The 22,472-nt window shown below is 42.1% G+C and overlaps 1 protein-coding gene across 2 annotated transcripts in view; it reads right to left on the reverse strand.

Annotated features, from left to right (window-relative positions):
* The window catches only part of LOC126281652 (putative inorganic phosphate cotransporter), a 257,128-nt gene that overhangs the window by 223,843 nt on the left and 10,813 nt on the right, over positions 1-22,472 (reverse strand). The window contains exons 2-3 of one of the 2 annotated variants that reach the window (XM_049980793.1): positions 10,524-10,610; positions 3,926-4,065 (exon numbers count right to left, since the gene is read on the reverse strand). In XM_049980793.1, the coding sequence (XP_049836750.1) occupies positions 3,926-4,065; positions 10,524-10,610 (227 nt within the window). The remainder of the gene's footprint in view (positions 1-3,925; positions 4,066-10,523; positions 10,611-22,472) is intronic. The other variant, XM_049980802.1, reaches the window with a different exon arrangement.

Here is a 22,472-nt window from a genome sequence, read left to right on the forward strand (position 1 = left end):
GGAGTACCCATCGTGCACAGATCTTCCTATAGCCAAGAAAAGCTATAAAGTGACCCACACATACTTCTGAAATGCCGATTGTGTTTGCAGTTTCTCTCTGCTTGATACGACGATCTTCGTGAATCAATCTATCGACATTTTTCTTGTGAAAATCGATGGTTGCTGTCACAGGACGTCCAAATCTTTGTTTGTCATGCAGGTCAGATGTTCCCCCCTCAACATCTTTAAACTTACTCCCCCAACGATGCACAGTACTCACATTAACACAATAACCACAAACTGATGAATCTCCTTCCGCTGTCAAGAATTCAGTGACTGCACGTTGCTTAAATCGCATTGACCGACCCTCTGCGCAGGTTTCCATACTTTACGCTGTAATAACACAACCGTTCAATGCTAAGGCTTCCCCCCAATTGGAGCTGTACAGCAGGGACTATGGAACAAGCCAGTACCTGTCGCATACCAATGCTGCCAGCTGTTAAAGAGTTACGAAGGTGGAGGCATTACTTTTCAGTCAACCATCGTATTACTAATGCTTTGTCTTTGCGCTTAATACATTATGTTCACTTGATTTCTTGTAAATATATCACATTGCATTTTGGTTGGCCCTCATCAGGTAATTCTCTTCGTGATAGTGTTTTATTTGCTCTGAAATCATTTCAGAGATTATAGTAACAATTTTGTTTTTACTTACAGTGGGGATCATCTAAGTCTATTTTTGATCATACTTCTGGTAGATTGGAAGACAGATTAAATTTCAGTTCTTTATTCAGGAGATCCAGCTCTGCTCCTATAAATTAAATATTTGTCAAATTCTCATTAGCCATTTCATTGTTAATTTGTTTATGTTTGTCTAATTTGTTTGCTCACAAGATGTGAATGCTCGTTAACTAATGTGAGCATCAAATTAAATTGCACTGAAGTGAACATTTTTCCTAGTCTTAGATGTGCTAGATATAAGTGATCGTTGAACCAGATCTTCTGTTTCAATTAACTGTGGATTTTGTATTTGAGTCACATAATATCACTGCACTTTTTCTCTTTCTTAGCGGCTTATCTTATAAGTTTAATAATAACATTTATGGAGTTTAGGACTAATTTTAACTGTGAATTTATATGATGCTTTTAATGGTCTTCAACACTTTAATTGTTATGTGCTGATAACATTGAATTTTACCCATGTATTTGTATGGTAGAATGTCATACACTTTCTTCACAGCAGATATTACATCAATGAATGTACTAAAATACATTGTAGTTCTCCACTTTTGCTGCATTAGTTTTACTTGTTCTTAACTAGTTTCAGCCTTCTAGGCTGTTCACAAGTAACTTTGTTGTTCTGTGCAAACATTTCATATCAGCAAGTGGGAAGGTCCTTGGTCAGAACTGATGATGAATAAACCATCGAAAAGATATATCTGTTGGACTAGATCCACTTGTAAGTCATGAACACCACCAAAAAAAGTGCAGTGTAGTGCCACACATACTTCACATAACCTGAAACTCAAGGTGACAACTTTGGAACTAGCTAGTTCCAATGTGGCCGCCTAGTATAAAATTAATTTACCAAATTTTCAGATTTATATGATGTACATGTGGCTCCCTCTTCCACTTTGTTAGATGGTGTTCACGATTTACAAGTGGGTCTAGTCCAGTGCAAATGCCTTTCAGATTGTTCATTCCCTATCAGTTCTGACCATCTGTCTTTCCAGCTGGTGATTTCAAATGCTCTTGATAGCTTTGCGTAAAACCTGATAAAGCCTTAAATAGGTGAAACACATTATTTCTAATAAAAATAGCCTTGAAAGTGTTACTGCTTCTTTGCAGACATGAAAAACGGTTGCTGCATCGTTCAGCTTATCATCGAGTGGTTAATATTATTAAAATATTATGTATAGTATTAAATACTCCATAACTACAGAAGCAAAATTTTAGGCTAGTTTTGAAATCAGTACAAAAATTTTATTTACGGTGGTACAGATCACACATCAATTCTCAGTTGTTTTAAATTTCGTAAATATTACATTTATTTACTTTTGCTAATATGACAGAATGGGATGTGTAAAGAACAGCTGACTCACACAAGATTGCTACCTCATTAGTATGTAAAGGAAAATTTCCTTTGAATTAAGACTAATATGAATTGAAATATCACCGACCTTCAGCAGCTTCATTCTACTCTGAAGTCTATATTTATACTTCGTTTGCGTTAACTCTTATCTCCTAAACTGGTGAGGAAAAGCATGTCTACAGATAGATTTTAGAGAGAGGGCAAAAGGGAGTTCATCGTGAAATGACGCTGTGGTAAGTCATGTAGGGGTACAATACTTTTCTTTCCGTGCATACTATCCAATAATAGGTGTGCTACAATGGGAAAACGTGGGAGATGTCTGTTGTTATTGTGAAATTCTATTGTGAGTTGTGTTTATGTGATAAATATTGTGATATTGAGACATGCTATGATTTATTAGCAGTTACATGGCTCATAGCATGTTGTACAATTGAACTCTGAGGCTGGACTCCTGAAAAGGACTGCAGCCAGTTTATTGAATCATACGTTACTAATGGAATCCATAAGATGAATTTGCGCCTCATTGAATGGGAGCCAGAATTTGGTTTTACTGAACCCACATTAAAAATACATTATGCACATCAAAAATAACATTGGTAATTACTGCAGGAACAGGTCTGTCCATGGCCTTGCAACAAGAGACAGACTCAACTTACATTTACCAAGAAAAATAAACATAAAGCTGAAAACAGCATTTTCTACCAAGCAATAAAACTGTACAATAAATTACCAAAAGTGATTAAAGAAATTGCTAAAATACACTTATTAAAAAACGCAGCTAAAAAGTACTTGTTATGCAACACATTATATACATTGAAGGATTTCTTAGATAAACGGAGTAGGGGTTTGATAAAAAAATCCTGTACAAATAAATAACAGTAATAAAGATTATAAAACATTCAATATTCCACATAACATCTTCACTTTATGTTTGTTCCTTCTTTTTTCCTTTCTAGAAACGCCCAAAAGCTATGCATAGCACACTACTAACACCTCTTCCTCCTTCTGAGCTCAACATCTCACTCATTGTGGAGAGATGCTGACTCAATTTTTCAGGGTAGCAAATGGGAAGTTGCGGTACAGAAAATGGCCCAGACATCACCAGTGAGTGTGTGTGTGTGTGTGTGTGTGTGTGTTTGAGTGTGTGTGGTGTGTGTGTGTGTATGTGTGTGTGTGTATGTGTGTGTGTGTGTGTGTGTGGTGTGTGTGTGTGTGTGTGTGTGTGTGTGTGTGTGCAGTGAATGAAGTGTTATGAAACAATGTGTGTATCTGATAGTGAGATATGAGTGAACGGTGTGGCATTACATTCTTTAGTAAGTTATTTGTAAAAAAAGTATTGTATACAGGGTGTAATTCTAATGATTATGACTAACTAGGAGCCTGTAAATATATGTGTATACGAATTAGCTTATTCTGAATTGGTCTAAACTTGTTAATACTTTGACATGTCCTACATCCTTGTAAAAGGAGATCTATGGATGAATAAAGTTACTACTACTGCTACTACACATAGAAAACGTCTCAATTTATGCCAGAGACCAGTCTCAATAGCCAATTACAAGTAAAGAAATACACTATTACTTTGGAAAGAGATCGTACAGTTGTGTGGAGATCACGGTAAAGGAATGATAAACCAAATCCACTAGAACTCAGCCATATACAGAAAGAGTCCCTTACTGTGCCGTCACTACGTTGAACCATTGAGCACAAATTCAGAACTCAGCTTACATAAGCTTATTACAAACGGCATGACTAGTATGAAAACTATATATCAGCCTTATTTGTAAGAATTATAAGTTGTTTGCAGTAGGATGGTGTTGTGATGGCCCAGCAGTTCAGCCAGCAGGTACCCACCTTGATGTTAGGGTTGCCAGCGGTGTTGTTGGCCATGACAACAACCGCCACCGACATGTTGGTGCGCAAGCTGAAGACCAGCACGTGTGCGATGCATAGCAGCAGTGCCTGAAGGTGCCTCACGCCCAGCACGGGGACTCCTAAAACAAAAGCGTATAGACTATTGTTTTATCTATGTGCGGCGTTGTTTAGAGGGTAAAAGCATGTCCAGATTTCTGCCTGCATTAATTTCGCCGCAGTCAAGTCCCTCTAATTTGTTTTTGAGACAGCGGAAGTAACTGTTCAGTGTCGAGAGAGATTCAGAGAAGATTAATAAACCCTTAGTAAACCGTGACAGGTATGGTTAGTCATACTGTGTGCAATGATCCTCACAGTCGTTGGAGCATGGTTCAAATGGCTCTGAGCACTATGGGACTTAATATCTGAGTTCATCAATCCCCTAGAACTTACAACTACTTAAACCTAACTAACCTAAGGATATCACACACATCCATGCCCGAGTCAGGATTCAAACCTGTGACCGTAGCGGTCGCGCGGTTCCAGACCGCAGAGCCTAGAACCGCTCGACCACCCCCGGCCGGCGTTGGAGCATGCTTATCATGGAGTCCATAGAGCACAAGACAAACAATGCAGCCTGAAAATTGGTTATTTTTGTTCAACAATTCACAATGCTCGAGAACAAGAATACATATTCAGTAGTAGCAACTCCAAAATGGTTTACCTTGATATTCTTATACTACTTCATGTAAATGTAGGTATGATTACAACTCAGGACTGTGTTCTATCTTGTTCAACTTTGGGCTAAACGACAAACGTCCAGCCATTCCCATTTGACGAATTAACTTGGTCGGCTTATTGCATTGGACCACAGATCGTCACTACTACTGTCGGTCAGATGACATCATCGGTTGGATGGAAGTTTTTCAACTTCTCCATGCATTGCTGTCTTTGGCTATCAACATCCATATAGTTCCTGCATATTTTCTGATGTCCTCTACCCATCTTCTAACAGGTAGCAGTCTCTTCCTTTTGTTATCTTCTGAAATGCAGTACACAACTGTTTAGATCCATATCCATTGTTTGGTGGCCCAGTAGTTAAGTGCTTCACTAGAAATCCAAAAGCCTTGGGTTCGATCCCTGTCCAGTCCTACACTTTTATCTGTCACTCGTTACTTCCGGCAATGACAGGAGAAATGCCAAGCTGCTGCATCGTGCCGAGCCCGCATTAAACAATAGGTTCCCCTTTAACTAGATATGTAAATCAGCTCATAGATCAGAGGAAGGCAACAGCCTCTCACTATCAATAGCTCTGCAAAACGATGTGGTGTTAACTTGGAGACGAACATGGCTTTACCGTTTTCATATTACATCCACTTGACCAGCTGCATGAACTGTCCATCTGAATTTCAGGTGTTTCACTATTCATTTCACACAGCTCTATAGGTTGTAGAGAAGACACAGTAGGTCAAGTCTTACAAAGGAAGCCATGTCCAGACGTCACGCAGGGAATCAAAGTTACAATATAGGCGCCGGCGCCAGTAGAGATATGTATTTACAGGGTGAACCTGTGATAATATTACAAACTGTCAAGGACAATGGAGGTGGATTATCAGTTTGAGATAAGGGTCCCTGGTTGGGAAACGAAAGAGTCGAAAGTTATAAGCGAAAACTATTCTGACACCCCTTAAGTTGTAGAATGCATGTTTCGATATTGTTGTTGCTAAGATTGTAGAATAGGCAACTTTCAAAGGTGGTAGTATGGACCAAAACATGAAAAAATCTTTTGTAAGTAGGTGCTCTAAAATGCATATCTTAAGAGATATCAGCACTTGTTCAATAGAGGAGATGTGGCCCACAATAGCAAATATAACAAGTGCTCGTAATCCTTAGGTATGCCTTTTAGAGCCCATGTTACTAGGCACTTTTTCTTATCTTAGTCCATACTACCACCTCTGAAAGTTGCCTACCCCACAATCTTAGTAACGATAGTACCGGTACATGTATTCTACTATCAGATGTATCAGAACGGTTTTCGCCTATAACTTTCGACTCCTCCGATACTTTGTAACATTATACCGGAGTCACCCTCTACATATACACATTCAGTCGACTGCTATCACTTTGACGAGATGTAGTTTCGTCGGATGACGTTTCCGGACATGGGTTTCTATGCACAACTTTTGATCTACGAAGTCCCCTCTGCAACCTCTAGAAGTATGTAGCATGAACTGTGAAACACCCTACGACTTCGTCGTCAGCCTGTTCACGATACACTGTTTTGTTTCCCTACCCCTTCCACTAATCCTTGAGTTAGACCTATCCATTGTTCGACAAGCAGGTTGAAAGTGTTGAAAGGCTTTAGCAAAGAAACATTGTGCCTGGCTTCCACGAATCAAAATCGGTATCACATGCTGATTATAAACTTTCTTTTTCAGACAAACTGGAAGCATAGTTTTGAAAACTATACTTATTTTACTGAATGCTCTTCAGGCATTTTTATTGCTCTGTTTACTTCATTTCCTTAACAACAATTTCTTATCTTCAACATCATAAATACGAAAGCTCTTCAACTAGTTTTATGAATGCTTCGTTCAGTTGTACTGTTTTATTTTCAACTTGTTGTTTGTATGTTATTCTTACTGCTTTTGGGCCTATTTACAAACTTTGCTAATACAAGTCTTTGTTGAAGTTTTTCTGCATTACAGACAAACAGCACCTATCGTTAGCAAAACAAAAGAAGTTCAGATACACTCCACCTTTTCTTTCCCGATTTAAGATCTACACACATCTTCTAGACCCTGTTGGGAACAGTTCTGATTTACTATTTTCTAGCCTGACTTCTCGTTCAAGCCTAAATTTCTCACCGTCGTAATGAAGTCTTCTGAAAGCACTAGAATTAACGTATGTGTATACTAACAGAGGTTGAAGCAATACCTTTTTCGTAAGGGCTGTCTGTGCAGATTATGTTGCAGTCGTCTCGTAAGTTTTACTCAAAATCTACGATTCGTAGGCTGAACCAAATCACTTTCATTGTTCTAATCCGTAATTTAGTGTAATATTTGTATTCTTCTGTAGTCAACATATTCATCTGCTTGATTAATGGTTGGTGATAACTTTAGTGAATTTGTAGTACATTAGTAAGAGAAGGGTGACAAGCTTTCTACAGTGCCTGCTGTAAAAAGTAAAGCACCCAGAAGAGATAATCAGATGTCAATGTAACGTCGCACACGTGCACATCATCGGCGAGTAGGTAAAGTGTTAGAATTACAATTCGCTGTGACAGATAGAATGGCCGCCAGAATGCGTGTTGTTCGTGCTTAGTGCTCTTACGAGGTCTAGTAGGGTACATAAGGGACCTGAGCACTGTGAAGGATAGGGAGACGCGGTCTACTCGCGTGTGCACAAAAAATTTGCAGTTTTGTTTGCGGAATGCTTTCAGAGGAACATAACTCCCCCAAACGCGTAAAATTCTGCAATCTGTCTCCTACGAAAGAAATGAGTCAGTTACGAGTTCAAGAAATTGTTAGCTTTTCAGTGAGACCAACAATCACGGGGAAAATTATGCCATTTGAACATCTGCCGTGCATAACGCCCGAATCTTGCGATTACATACGCCATATGGGACGAGTGTAGATACACTCTCTGGCCACTATAGTACAAACGCTATCGGATAGCGACAGAAGCGGAGCGGTGTACGGTTAACGACTAACATGTATTGGACGCCAACGAGAGCAGAGCAGCAGTCTCCACGAACCACGTACCGATGGCAACGAGTTTGTTTGCCGACATATATTGGAGAACGTGCGACGTGGTCCGTGGGGACACACAAGAATTCTGCAAGTTTTAAGTATGTGAGGAAAGCGTGTGAACGAAATAATTTCTGTTCACTGCAAGTGACAATTTAACAGTAATAATATTACACGCCTGTATTTGACTTATTGTTTGTGATTTATCTTAGAACCGACAAAGAAGTCGTGGCGCATTTTACAGCGTACCCGAGTTCGAGTCTCGGTCGGGCACACAGTTTTAATCTGTCAGTTATAATCTGCTGATCAGTAACTGTCCATTAGCTATGGTACCTTAGCATCGATAATGACTGTCTTCTGGTTATGTTCGTATTCTGACGTTTTTCGTTACTTCTGCTTGCAGAGCAGTCGGATAAAAACCTACCTCACGCCATCGTACGATGCAACAAAACCATTGAGCAGCTTTGGAAATATCCAGCTTATATGGTTTCGAAAAGTCATATCTGAATTTCAAACTACATGATAATATTTGCTCAAATATGTGGTAGGTTAGAAGGCCAGTGACCACCATTGATATGGACTCGCATTCGGGAGGACGACGGTTCAATCCCGCGTCCGGCCATCCTGATTTAGGTTTTCCGTGATTTCCCTAAATCTCTGCAGGCAAATGCCGGGATGGATCCTTCGAAAGGGCACGGCCGACTTCCTTCCCCGTCCTTCCGTAATCCGCTGAGACCGATGACCTCGCAGTTTGGTCTCTTCCCCCAAACGACCAACCAACCACCATTGATAATGATCTCGATAACTGTCGTCCTTTAGAGAGACTTATTAGGAGAGGAAGCTCTGTCGTCTTACCGCTGCTGCTCACAATACTATCTTGATAATTATTATCAGTCTTTATAAAAGGCTGTCGAAACGAAGAGCATTATTATCCATCGTTTCTTTTATATTTTTCTTTCAAGTTCAGGATTTAGAAGAAATATCGGAATGAAACTTCCTGGCAGATTAATACTGTGTGCCCGACCGAGACTCGAACTCGGGACCTTTGCCTTTCGCGGGCAAGTGCTCTACCATCTGAGCTACCGAAGCACGACTTACGCCCGGTACTCACAGCTTTACTTCTCGGGACCTTTGCCTTTCGCGGGCAAGTGCTCTACCATCTGAGCTATCGAAGCACGACTCACGCCCGGTGCTCACAGCTTTACTTCTGCCTTACTTCTGCCAGAAGTAAAGCTGTGAGTACCGGGCGTGAGTCGTGCTTCGGTAGCTCAGATGGTGCCGGCACGGTAGCTCAGCGTGTTCGGTCAGAGGGTTAGCTGCCCTCTGTAATAAAAAAACTGAGCTAACCGATCAATAACGAACGTAAACGGATGTCTTACGACGTCCGCCCCGAGCAGATGCAACGAACAAAATAGAACAAATTGAGACTTAATAAAAAAAAGATGGTAGAGCACTTGCCCGCGAAAGGCAAAGGTCCCGAGTTCGATTCTCGGTCGGGCACACAGTTTTAATCTGCCAGGAAGTTTCATATCAGCGCACACCCCGCTGCAGAGTGAAAATCTCATTCTGGAAATATCGGAATGGTGCGAAAAGCGGCAATAGACCCAAAATAACGAAAAGTGTGAGGTCATCCACATAAGTGCTAAAAGGAACTCGTTAAAATTCGGTTAAACGATAAATCAGTCTAATCTAAAAGCCATAAATTCAACTAAATACCTAGGTATTACAATTACAAACAACTTAAATTTGAAAGAACACACAGAAAATATTGTGGGGAAGGCTAAACAAAGGCTGCGTTTTATTGGCAGGACACTTAGAAAATGTAACAGACCTACTAAGGAGACTGCCTACACTACGCTTGTCCGTCCTCTTTTAGAATACTGCTCCGCGGTGTGGGATCCTTACCAGGTAGGACTGACTGAGTACCTGGGAAAAGATCGAGGAAGGCAGCACGTTTTGTATTATCGCTAAATATGGGAGAGAGTGTCACAGGATTTGGGCTGGAAATCATTAAAAGAAAGGCGTTTTTCGTTGCGACGGAATCTTCTCACGAAATTCCAATCACCAGCGTTCTCCTCCGAATGCGAAAATATTTTGTTGACATACATAGGGCACAACGATCACCACGAGAAAATAAGTGAAATCAGACCTCGTACGGAAAGATACAGGTGTTCATTCTTTCCACGCGCTATACGAGATTGGAATAATAGAGAATTGTGAAGGTGGTTTGATGAATCCTCTGCCAGCCACTTAAATATGATTTGCAGAGTATCCATTTAGATGTAGATGTAGATGCCACAGAAAGATTCATTTCACAAGACTGATTCTTCTACTCGAAAGAAAACAGTGTCTTGAGGGGGATTGCAATTTATGAATCAAAACTTAAAAGTTTAACTTGGCACCAGTTCTTGTTGTGGTTGCCAGTAGGGGTCTAAATGGAGCTTTGGCCCTTTAGATGAGTCAGAACTGCTATCAACCTGAATTATTTTATTTTCCGACTATCGCGGATCGTAGTTTCACTCACAATTTAAATCAGTGTCAGATTTGGCGTTCCAGTACCATCTTCTTCGAGCTTGTCTATTATTTCCAGTTTCTTCTGTATCGTTCACACAACACGTTTTCGTTTTTCGGACATTGGTTGCCACCAACAGAAAACAATGACTATCTTCCACAACAACTTCAGTCAAGCGCTTGCAGTATTCAAGCAGCACATTGTTTAAAAAATCGTTCAAATGGCTCTAAGCTGTATGGAACATAATATCTGAGGTCGTCAGTCCCCTGGACTTAGAACTACTTAAACCTAACTAACCTAATGACGTCACATACATCCATGCCCAAGGCAGGATTCGAACCTGCGACCGTAGCAGCAGCACGGTTCCGCGCCAACAGTCTCCAAGCCTCTGTGCAGACTGGATCCGGATCTGGCTCGCCTCTCTGCTCTGAAAGGTAGATCGTTGCGCGTGAAGTTACTCAGGTAGGTCAGTTATAAATACTGTATAACTTCACTGGCTGTAAAAAACATTCGCAGATCTCAAGAAAAAGAAAAACTAATTAATCGGACATGATCATTGTAGTGACAGCTCGAACGTCGAAATGAAAATCACAGAGTACGAGGTCCTGTACGTGCTAATCTTGGAAAGTTTTTTGCACAGTGATTGTGGGCGCTGTAAGTACAACCCTTTTCTGGAAATTTATTTCCAATTGCAAATTTAGCTTCTTTTCTTTCCTATTCACGTCTTTTAAGAAAGCATTAATAAATGCAATAAATTGATCGCTATTTCCGTTTGTTTGCAGTGTAAGCAACACAAAATTGAAAGAAATGTTTCCACGTAAGGACTCGGCCACAAAATTCTAATTACAATTCTGTACTCATACGGCTGTGCCAACTGCTGCCTGGGTACTGCGCTAAGATAAGTGCCTCCTGCCTCGTCCGACCTGCGCCAAAAGTATTATGTTTTCTAAACGCTTTTTAGATTAGATTAGATTAATACTTGTTCCATAGATCATGAATACGACACTTCGTAATGATGTGCTATCTTGAGCCCTCTCCTTCCGCCACTATCATTTCGAGCCATGCGCTGCGGATACCACAAAACTGGTCGAATTCGCTGATGACGAGCAGGCGCGGACGCTTTGTAAATATCTAAGCCCATAGACAGAGCAATGGATTCATCGAACTATTGACGTTAATGGTCTATGCAAGCAGACGATCGACGTGTGTGCTTCTGCTAAAAGTACGACACCGCCTGCAGCTCCTCTAAAGGGCACTTGACCATATCGGCTGGATTCTGAACAACTGGAAAACCGTGGTATGGTCAGATGAGTACCTGTTTTAATTGATAAGAGCTGATGGTGCAGACCCCACGAACCCATGGACCCTAGTTGTTAATGAGGCACTGTGGAATCTGGTGTTGGCTCCAAAACGGGGTTCGCTGTTTTTACATGGAATCAATCATTGCCTGGGAACAGTTATGTTCAGCTATTTGGGGACCATTTGCAACCGTTTATGGACTTCACGTTCCCAAACAAATGTGTGATGTCACAAGGCCACAATTATACGCCATTGGTTTGAAGCACATTCTGGACAATTAGAGCGAATGCTGGCCAACCAGATCGTCCGACATAAATATGAACAAACATTTATGGGGCTTAATCGAGACGTCAGTTCGCGCACAAAATCCTGCACAGAAAACATTTTCGCAATTATGGACCGCGATAGAGGCATGGCTCATTATTTCTACAGGGGTCTTCCAAACTGTTGACTCCATGCCGCGTCGTTTGCCTTGCAAGAGGAGGACGGACACGATATTAGGGGGGTATCCCGTGATTTTTGTCACCTCAGGGTAGTCCTCAGGCAAAGAGTGGAATTGACACCTATATATCACAAACAATTCTCGTTTATTCCTCAGTCTCAGTCGCACATTTTTAATTGTTCTAATATGTGGTTCTGACACAGACAAGACAGGTTATTGATGCAACTACGTAGATCTGAAGATGATCGAGAGAGACCGAAACATTTCACGTTAGTAAACATGTGCAACTGGGACTGAAGAATATATGAGGCATCTTTTAAACATAAATAGAGTTGCTGATTTCTAGGTGCGAATATGTTGGCTATATCGTTAAGATATGTGTGATTTATCGTCTAATAAAAATTTAACGGATTCCTTTTAGTACTCATTTAGAAGACCTCACACTTTTTCATTATTTAGGGTCATTTGCCACTTTGCACGTCATTCAGATAATTTCTCTAAACCATTTTCCAACTGGTTTTGATTTTCTGATGACTTTATTAGACTAGAAGCAACAGGATCACCTTCAAAAAATCTAAGACGACTGTTCATACTGTCTCCTAAATCGTTTATACTGGGTGAATCACAGAAAAATTTCACCGCAAATATTGCGGTAATGGAAAGAGCTATTGATGCGCGGTTTTCACAGACTGGATTGGTAGTCAGGATTTCTTATTGTTATCTCTTACACAAATTATAATAATACTTAGAAAGTGTATTTCATGTGTATTTCATGTGCAAATACATACACTCCTGGAAATTGAAATAAGAACACCGTGAATTCATTGTCCCAGGAAGGAGAAACTTTATTGACACATTCCTGGGATCAGATACATCACATGATCACACTGACAGAACCACAGGCACATAGACACAGGCAACAGAGCATGCACAATGTCGGCACTAGTACAGTGTATATCCACCTTTCACAGCAATGCAGGCTGCTATTCTCCCATGGAGACGATCGTAGAGATGCTGGATGTAGTCCTGTGGAACGGCTTGCCATGCCATTTCCACCTGGCGCCTCAGTTGGACCAGCGTTCGTGCTGGACGTGCAGACCGCGTGAGACGACGCTTCATCCAGTCCCAAACATGCTCAATGGGGGACAGATCCGGAGATCTTGCTGCCCAGGGTAGTTGACTTACACCTTCTATAGCACGTTGGGTGGCACGGGGTACATGCGGACGTGCATTGTCCTGTTGGAACAGCAAGTTGCCTGGCCGGTCTAGGAATGGTAGAACGATGGGTTCGATGACGGTTTGGATGTACCGTGCACTATTCAGTGTCCCCTCGACGATCACCAGAGGTGTACGGCCAGTGTAGGAGATCGCTCCCCACACCATGATGCCGGGTGTTGGCCCTGTGTGCACGGTCGTATGCTGTCCTGATTGTGGCGCTCACCTGCACGGCGCCAAACACGCATACGACCGTCATTGGCACCAAGGCAGAAGCGACTCTCATCGCTGAAGACGACACGTCTCCATTCGTCCCTCCATTCACGCCTGTCGCGACACCACTGGAGGCGGGCTGCACGATGTTGGGGCGTGAGCGGAAGACGGCCTAACGGTGTGCGGGACCGTAGCCCAGCTTCATGGAGACGGTTGCGAATGGTCCTCGCCGATACCCCAGGAGCAACAGTGTCCCTAATTTGCTGGGAAGTGGCGGTGCGGTCCCCTACGGCACTGCGTAGGATCCTACGGTCTTGGCGTGCATCCGTGCGTCGCTGCGGTCCGGTCCCAGGTCGACGGGCATGTGCACCTTCCGCCGACCACTGGCGACAACATCGATGTACTGTGGAGACCTCACGCCCCACGTGTTGAGCAATTCGGCGGTACGTCCACCCGGCCTCCCGCATGCCCACTATACGCCCTGGCTCAAAGTCCGTCAACTGCACATACGGTTCACGTCCACGCTGTCGCGGCATGCTACCAGTGTTAAAGACTGCGATGGAGCTCCGTATGCCACGGCAAACTGGCTGACACTGACGGCGGCGGTGCACAAATGCTGCGCAGCTAGCGCCATTCGACGGCCAACACCGCGGTTACTGGTGTGTCCGCTGTGCCGTGCGTGTGATCATTGCTTGTACATCCCTCTCGCAGTGTCCGGAGCAAGTATGGTGGGTCTGACACACCGGTGTCAATGTGTTCTTTTTTCCATTTCCAGGAGAGTACTTTTCAAATGAAACAGCGCTTGTAGACATCAACACAAAATGTATGGTCAATGAGAATATAGTGGCACTTCTTGCAGGATACTAGTGGAGTCGTTTGCGAGATATCGTATTTTCAAAAGCTGCCACAGCATCACTTGTACAATACCTGTGGCAGCACACACTACAGGACAGTATAAGTACGTGTGCTATTTATGTAGATTCTGACCAGTAACGAGGCAACTGGCCGTTATAGTTGTGTTCAAAATGACAACCGGTTGCAGCAGTACGTAAACGCTTCCAGTCTGGTATGGAACGACTGCTCCTTTCAGCGGAGATGTCCAAGCAGATTCTAGTAGTACTTCGTTGTTGGAGTGTCCTTGTAGACACACTCTTTCTGATTTCCCCACCGAAAAAAGGCGTGAAATGCAGGGAACAGGCGGTGAATGTACAGGTCCTCTGCATCCAATCCAACGATTTGGAAACAATTCCTGAAGTCATGCTGTAGTACTTCGTGCACTATGCACTCTTCAGGCCACAAGTGGCCCATCGGGACCATCCGATCGCCGTGTCATCCTCAGATGAGGATGCGGATAAGAGGGGCGTGTGGTCAGCACACCAGTCTCCCTGTCGTTATGAAGGTTTTCTTTTAACGGAGCCGCTACTATTCGGTCGAGTAGCTCCTGAATTGGCATCACGAGGCTGAGTGCGCCCCGAAAAAAGGCAACAGCGCATGGCGGCCCGGATGGTCACCCATCCAAGTGCCGGCCACGCCCGAAAGCTCTTAACTTCGGTGATCTCACGGGAACCGACGTATCCACTGCGGCAAGGCCGTTGCCTTCGTGCACTCTGGGCTGGACAGCTATCATGTTGGTACCTCAGGTTCCACCTAATCTCCAGAGGAACGTCTTGTAGCATGCGTGGAAGATGGTCTTTTAGGAGGCTACGATACTTGTGCGCGTTCGGTGTTCCGTCTGTGGAAACAGGACTATGAGCTCATGGTTCACTGTACCACACCACACGTTTACACTCCATGAACGCTTACCTTCCACCTGACGAAGCCAACGGGGATTGTCAACAGGTTAGTAGTGCATGTCTCTCTTATCTACCTGGTCATGATAGCTAAATGTGATTTCATCACTAAACAAGATACATGATGGATCTAGTGTATCCTGTCTTAATGCCCATGTCCAGAAGTTAACACGAATCTCACAATTGTTTCCATGCAGCTCTTGATGGAGAGAGATATGGTAGGGATCGAACCAATGTCGATGGAGAATGTGTAGGAGAATTTTCTGACTCATGACACTCCCTCATTCGATTGCGAGGGAGGTAAAATGCGGATCAGAATAACAGCAACAAGAAAATTAATATCTTCCTCTTCTGTGTTCACTTGTTTCGTTGTGTTACATTGTCCTGCTGTTACACTACCAATTTCCCGTAACAAGTTAAAGAGGTTGATAAATAACTGCCGAGGTGGTAGACATCTACTGGTGTATCTTGCCACATACAACGTACAAGAAAGAAACGGCATTATTCATCCACTCTCCATACACCATGCGCATGGCTTTTTCTGCTCTTGTAAATCCCATCGCTCAAGCATGGCCTAATGCCTGTGCTGTCACACACTGAGTAGCAGGTTGCAATGCAGTCAAGGAACTCACAAGCACACTCTAAGCAAACATAAGAACACTGTACTTAGCTATAACGCACGATGAATAGTACAAACAAGTGTCGGTGTGGAAACATTTCAAAATAACATATCTCGTACACGATTTGCACTAGAATCCTGCGACAAACACCACAGATATTCTAATTTACCGTACATTTAGTTTGTTGCTGTCACTAAATGACGAACCCAGCCGCACATGCCGGCTGGAGTGGCCGAGCGGTTCTAGGCGCTTCATTCTGGAACCGCGCGACCACTACGGTCGCAGGTTCAAATCCTGCCTCGGGCATGGATGTGTGTGATGTCCTTAGGTTAGTTAGGTTTAAGTAGTTCTAAGTTGTAGGGGACTGATGACCTCAGATGTTAAGTCCCATAGTGCTCAGAGCCATTTGAACCATCTGAACCAACCGCACAACTGATACTCCATAGGCACGTCATTCTATTAGAAACTGCTTATGAGGAATGGTGCCAAGGGCCTAAATCTAGGAAATGTTTGAATCTAGGAATGTGTGAATAAAGAGCTGGTTGTGTTTCACGAGACTGAAATTTCCTGAAAGCCTGCTGACTATGTGTCAGTATATCGTTTCTCTTCCAGGTTGTTCGTAATGTTCGAACACAGCATATGTTCCGGAATCGCACTGCTATATCGTACGATTATGATCTTAGCACCGTCTCTCTGAAGGTGTTGGACGTTGTAATCCATACCTGCTAAGGACTCCAAATACTGAAACAATACAGCTCGCCGAAATTCTAAGTATTGCTTTTTTTCTGTAGAAATCACGTGGTTTTAAGGCGAAGAGAGTCATGTTCGCTGTGCATTTTCCCGTGGGCAAGAAGTTCTTTGAAGGTTGTTCGATAGAGAGCGGGAAAGGTGAAAATCGGAGGTCGCAGTTAGATCAGGTTAATAAGGTGGGTGCGGACGGACGCTATACTGGAGTACATCACTTCACGCAGTCTTTCCGTAGTCGTTGTTCTTGGACAGCATGTGCAAGACGCCTCATTTGTTGACAATAAATGTCAGCAATGGTTACACCTCCGGGAGAAAATTCGTAGTACAACACATATTATCTTTGGTGGATGCGCGCAGGTCTTTGTTCCGGGAATTGCTGCTTTGAACGCTCTCAACCGTTACTTTCTTTTCCTTAAGTTAGCAATAAGACACCATTTATCGTCACTGTTAACGATGTTGTTGTTGTGGTCTTCAGTCCTGAGACTGGTTTAATGCAACTCTCCATGATACTCTATCCTGTGCAAGCTTCTTCATCTCCCAATACGGACTGCAGCCTACCTCCTTCTGAATCTGTTTAGTGTATTCAGCTCTTGGTCTCCCTCTGCGATTTTTACCCTCCACGCTGCCCTCCAATACTAAATTGGTGATCCCTTGATGCCTCAGAACATGTTCTACCAACCGATCCCTTCTTCTGGTCAAGTTGTGCCACAAACGTCTCTTCTCCACGATCCTATTCAATACTTCCTCATTAGTTATGTGATCTACCCATCTAATCTTCAGCATTCTTCTGTAGCACCACATTTCGAAAGCTTCTATTCACTTCTTGTCCAAATATTTATCGTCCATGTTTCACTTCCATACATGGCTACACTCCGTACAAATACTTTCACAAACGACTTCCGGACATTTAAATCTATACTCGATGTTAACAAATTTCTCTTCTTCAGAAACGCTTTCCTTGCCATTGACAGTCTACATTTTATATCCTCTCTACTTGGACCATCATCAGTTAGTTACTTTGCTCCCCAAATAGCAAAACGCCTTTACTACTTTAAGTATCTCATTTCCTAATCTAATCCCCTCAGCAGCGCCCGACTTAATTCGACTACATTCCATTATTCTCGTTTTCTTTTCCAAGTCCTTTGCTGTCTCTGACAGAATTACAATGTCATCGGCGAACCTTAAAGTTTTTATTTCTTCTCCATGGATTTTAGTACCTACTCCGAATTTTTCTTTTGTTTCCTTTACTGCTTGTTCAATATACAGATTGAATAACATCGGGGAGAGGCTACAACCCTGTCTCACTCCCTTCCCAACCACTGCTTCCCTTTCATCTGGTTTCTGTACAAATTGAAAATAGCCTTTCGCTCCCTGTATTTTACCCCTGCCACCTTTGAAAGAGATTATTCCAGTCAAAATTGTCAAAAGCTTTCTCCAAGTTTATAAATGCTAGAAACGTAGGTTTGCCTTTTCTTAATCTAGCTTCCAAGATAAGTCGTAGGGTCAGTATTGCTTCATGTGTGCCCATATTTCTACAGAATCCAAACTGATCTTCCCCGAGGTCGGATTCCACAATTTTTTCCATTCGTCTGTAAAGAATTCGCGTTAGTATTTTGCAGCTGTGACTTCTTAAACTGACAGTTCGGTAATTTTCACATGTGTTTTCATTGGGATTGGAATTATTATATTCTTCTGGAAGTGTGAGGGTATTTCGCCTGTCTCATACATTTTGCTCACCAGATGGTAGAGTTTTGTCAGGACTGGCTCTCCCAAGGCTGTCAGTAGTTCTAATGGAATGTTGTCTACTCCCGGGGCCTTGTTTCGACTTAGATCTTTCAGTGCTCTATCAAATTCTTCACGCAGTATCATATTTCCCATTTCATCTTCATCTACATCCTCTTCCATTTCCATAATATTGTCCTCAAGAACTTCGCCCTTGTATAGTCCCTCTATATACTCCTTCCACCTTTCTGCTTTCCCTTCTTTGCTTAGAGTCCTTGATATTCATACAAGTGGTTCTCTTTTCTCCAAAGGTCTCTTTAATTTTCCTGTAGGCAGTATCTATCTTACCCCTAGTGAGGTAAGCCTCTACATCATTACATTTGTCCTCTAGCCATTCCTGCTTAGCCATTTTGCGCTTCCTGTCGATCTCATTTCTGAGACGTTTGTATTCCTTTTTGCCTGCTTCATTTACTGCATTTTTATATTTTCTCCTTTCATCACTTAAATTCAGTATTTCTTGCGTCACTCAAGGATTTCTACTAGCCCTCGTCTTTGTACCTACTTGATCCTCTGCTGCCTTCACCACTTCATCCCTCAAAGCTATCCATTCTTCTTCTACTGTATTTCTTTCCCCCATTCTTGGCAGTTGTTCCTTTATGCTCTTCCTGAAACTCTCTACAACCTCTGGTTCCTTCAGTTTATCCAGGTCCCATCTCCTCAAATTCTCACCTTTTTGCAGTTTCTTCAGTTTTAATTTACAGTTCATAACCAATAGATTGTGGTCGGATTCCACATCTGCCCCTGGAAACGTCTTACAATTTAAAATCTGGTTCCTTAATCTCTGTCTTACCATTATATAATCTATCTGATATGTTCTAATATCTCCAGGGTTCTTCCATGTATACAACCTTCTTTCATGATTCTTGAACCAAGTGTTAGCTATGATTAAGTTATGCTCTGCGCCAAATTCTACCAGGCGGCTTCCTCTTTCATTTCTTAGCCCCAATCCATATTCACCTACTATGTTTCCTTCTCTCTCTTTTCCTACTCTCGAATTCCACTCACCCATGACTATTAAATTTTCGTCTCCCTTCACTACCTGAATAATTTCTTTTATCTCATCATACATTTCATCAATTTCTTCGTCATCTGCAGAACTGGTTGGCACATAAACTTGTACTACTGTTGCAGGCATGGACTTAGTGTCTATCTTGGCCACAATAATGCGTTCACTATGTTGTTTGTAGTAACTTACCCGAATTCCTATTTTTTATTCATTATTAAACCTACTCCTGGATTACCCCTATTTGATTTTGTATTTATGATCCTGTATTCGCCTGACCAAAAATCTTGTTCCTGTTGCCACCGAACTTCACTACTTCACTAATTCCCACTATATCTAACGTTAACCTATCCATTTCCCTTTTTAAATTTTCTAACCTACCTGCCCGATTAAGGGATCTGACATTCCACTCTCCGATCCGTAGAACGCCAGTTTTCTTTCTCCTGATAATGACGTCCTCTTGAGCACCTTTTTCTTTTCTTGTTTTCTGATTCTAAGGATTGTTAAGCGTTTTCTTGCTCTTTTCCTTTAGGTTTGTACTTTACTAGTATTTACTTTATATCATCATTTAGAGTCATAATAAGAGCTCTTATTTTGAGATGATCTTGCAGCACAGTGAGAGCCTAAGTTTTATGGTACTCGTGCCGATTTGAGTATTTATTCTTGTTGCCCAAGAAAATTACTCTTGAGTTGCTGCCTGAAATGTTCAACAGGTGGAAACAAATCACCATAGGCCATCTTCTTGTTGACCTAGCTACATTGTAGGTTGCACAGAGTTTGTCTACTACATCAACTCCAGATTTGGTGTCGTTATAGTGTAGAATAATTGCTGTTTTAAACTAAACCTTCCGAAACCTCACTTGACGATACATGCATACTCGAAAGGAGGACTACAGTTTTCCCTTTTTTCGGGACATGCGACACAAGGGTTTCGTTCTTTCTGTAGGCAAATACGCTATCATATTCCTGTCTACTTTTTGGTGCTACTAAATTCGATGGCAGTTCCTTCTTGTTTTTTCTAATTGTGCTTACAATCGACAGTCTCCTATTAAGCAGTTCTCTTACTAACTTCAAACTAGTGAACCAGTTATCTGCTGTAATGTTTCTACCCGTCCCATATATTGGTTCAGCAAGTCTCAGAACTAATTCTTTGGCGGAGTTGTTATTCTGAAAGGGTCCTAGTTGTAAGCCACAATATATTTCCATGTTGTAAGTATAATAAGGCTTGGTATCACATAGGCAGAAAATTCTGATGCCATATTTAGAGGGTTTGGATGGTATGAACTGGCGAAATCCACACCGGCCTCGAATTGCTGGTAGCGGCTTATCTACTGTGACGTTCTGACCGAGGGAGTAATGTGTCTTGCAGTTATTCAGACGCATGGTGAACATTTCCCTCACGGCTACTAATTTGTCTGTCTTGAGCCGTTCTACATCATCAAAGCGAACACATCTCATTAGGAACAGGAAACGTTTTTCGGACATGGTCTTCCTAAAAATATTCAGATCAAGGTCATCTTGCGACGGGTCAGGCTCTTATCGCGCAGTTTCCTTTCCCTGAAAGAAAATCCACCTACCTCGTTTCTTAGGTAGTTGCTGCACTCGCCTCTCCTGATAGCAGCTACTGGAAAAATTGCAGAAAAGCAGTGTTGAAGAAACTGCAATTTAATAGCCGCTCACCGGAGGCCGCGATACATGTTTGCTGAAATACAATCTATGAGCAATCTTCCTAAATAAATTGAGTTATTGGAATGGTAGTAATTGTTTACTCAAACGAGAACGCGAAGTTGGTAATTCTATTTAAGCTCTTTATTGTCTTTAAGCCTGATCATCAGCCCGCTAATCTACGTTTGAAGAAAGTTCAGTTCACAATTCTATCCACACTCAAACCCCGCCAGAATTAGCTTTCAAAGTTACGGAATTTACTTAACTGCAACACAGACGATTTTCTAACATACACGTTTGCAGTCGATGTTCAATAATAGTTCGTTTTTTAACGTTAATGCTCGCCATAAGCACTTAGTAAAAGTTTACGAAGTACCGCCACGCTTTTAATTATTAAAAGTTACTCGCGTCTTTCGCGGAACGAAAAGTCACAACTCGCTCAAACTCACACTACGCGTTACTGGACTCTTCCAGTCTCAAATCGCACAGTACCGAACCGATGAAGCCGTTTTATGACTTCATTTTACACATTATTCGCGAGGACACATCAAGCATGTCTCTTCTCGATCACAGTTCCTTCGCGACCCCTCATCCACTCGCGACTCACTCTCCTAGTCTGCTAACCGTCCTCGCATCTCATTGGCTCACACATCACACAGCCAATCAGAATTAACTCTTTGGGTGCGCCTCGCGCCAAAATCTAGCACGCACCAGTCATGACTTCTGAATCATTTACGTCATGATTTCTTGTTACACAAAATTTACTGTATAATTTAACAAACCGAAAGAAAAACTAGACTTTACTTTATTTCCAGAAATTATTTAAATACTCGCGAACATTCTGGCTGCTTGTACAATACCATACACTCTTGGACATCCGACATTCACTAAGATGGGGAACCACTGGCGACTCTGTTCCCACGGTTACATCGTCTGAACACTTGCGAGTTCCAACCTAGATTTTATACACTTGCAAAGAATGGCGAATGTCCCTCTTTCATTCACTCAGGCACACTCATTCACTCTCACCTACTCATATAAAATAACTGTTCACAAAAATTCAAAACATTTATGGTTTTAACAAAGTTATAGGTGAATTTCTAAAAGTAAAATTCTCAAAATAAATACAAAAGCACGGAAGGTGATTTTGTTTCATAGTTGGATGGTCACTGAAGGTGATCTATACATAATGGTATTTATTTAGACTCGAAAATTGTAGAAATTTGCGTTTTCTGTAAGATTTTTCTAATTTCCAAAATATGCAGGTTTCAAAGCTCAAATTTGGATGACTTATTTTTATTCATAACAGAAACTAGTATATTAACTTTTAATTTCCTCAGGTTCCTCAGTTAGAAGTTATTAAAGATGAAAGTTCCACGTTATACACGCGGCTAGTTAGCGCACAGGTCTTACATTCTCACGGTACAGACATGCCATATGGTCGTGACGTCAGACGAACGGACACCGGTAATCTGCCCGCTACAGCACATATGCTAATCTGATGGCTACTTTA

This window comes from Schistocerca gregaria, chromosome 1 (assembly GCF_023897955.1).
Source record: "Schistocerca gregaria isolate iqSchGreg1 chromosome 1, iqSchGreg1.2, whole genome shotgun sequence".
Classification (NCBI taxonomy): Eukaryota; Metazoa; Arthropoda; class Insecta; order Orthoptera; family Acrididae; genus Schistocerca; species Schistocerca gregaria.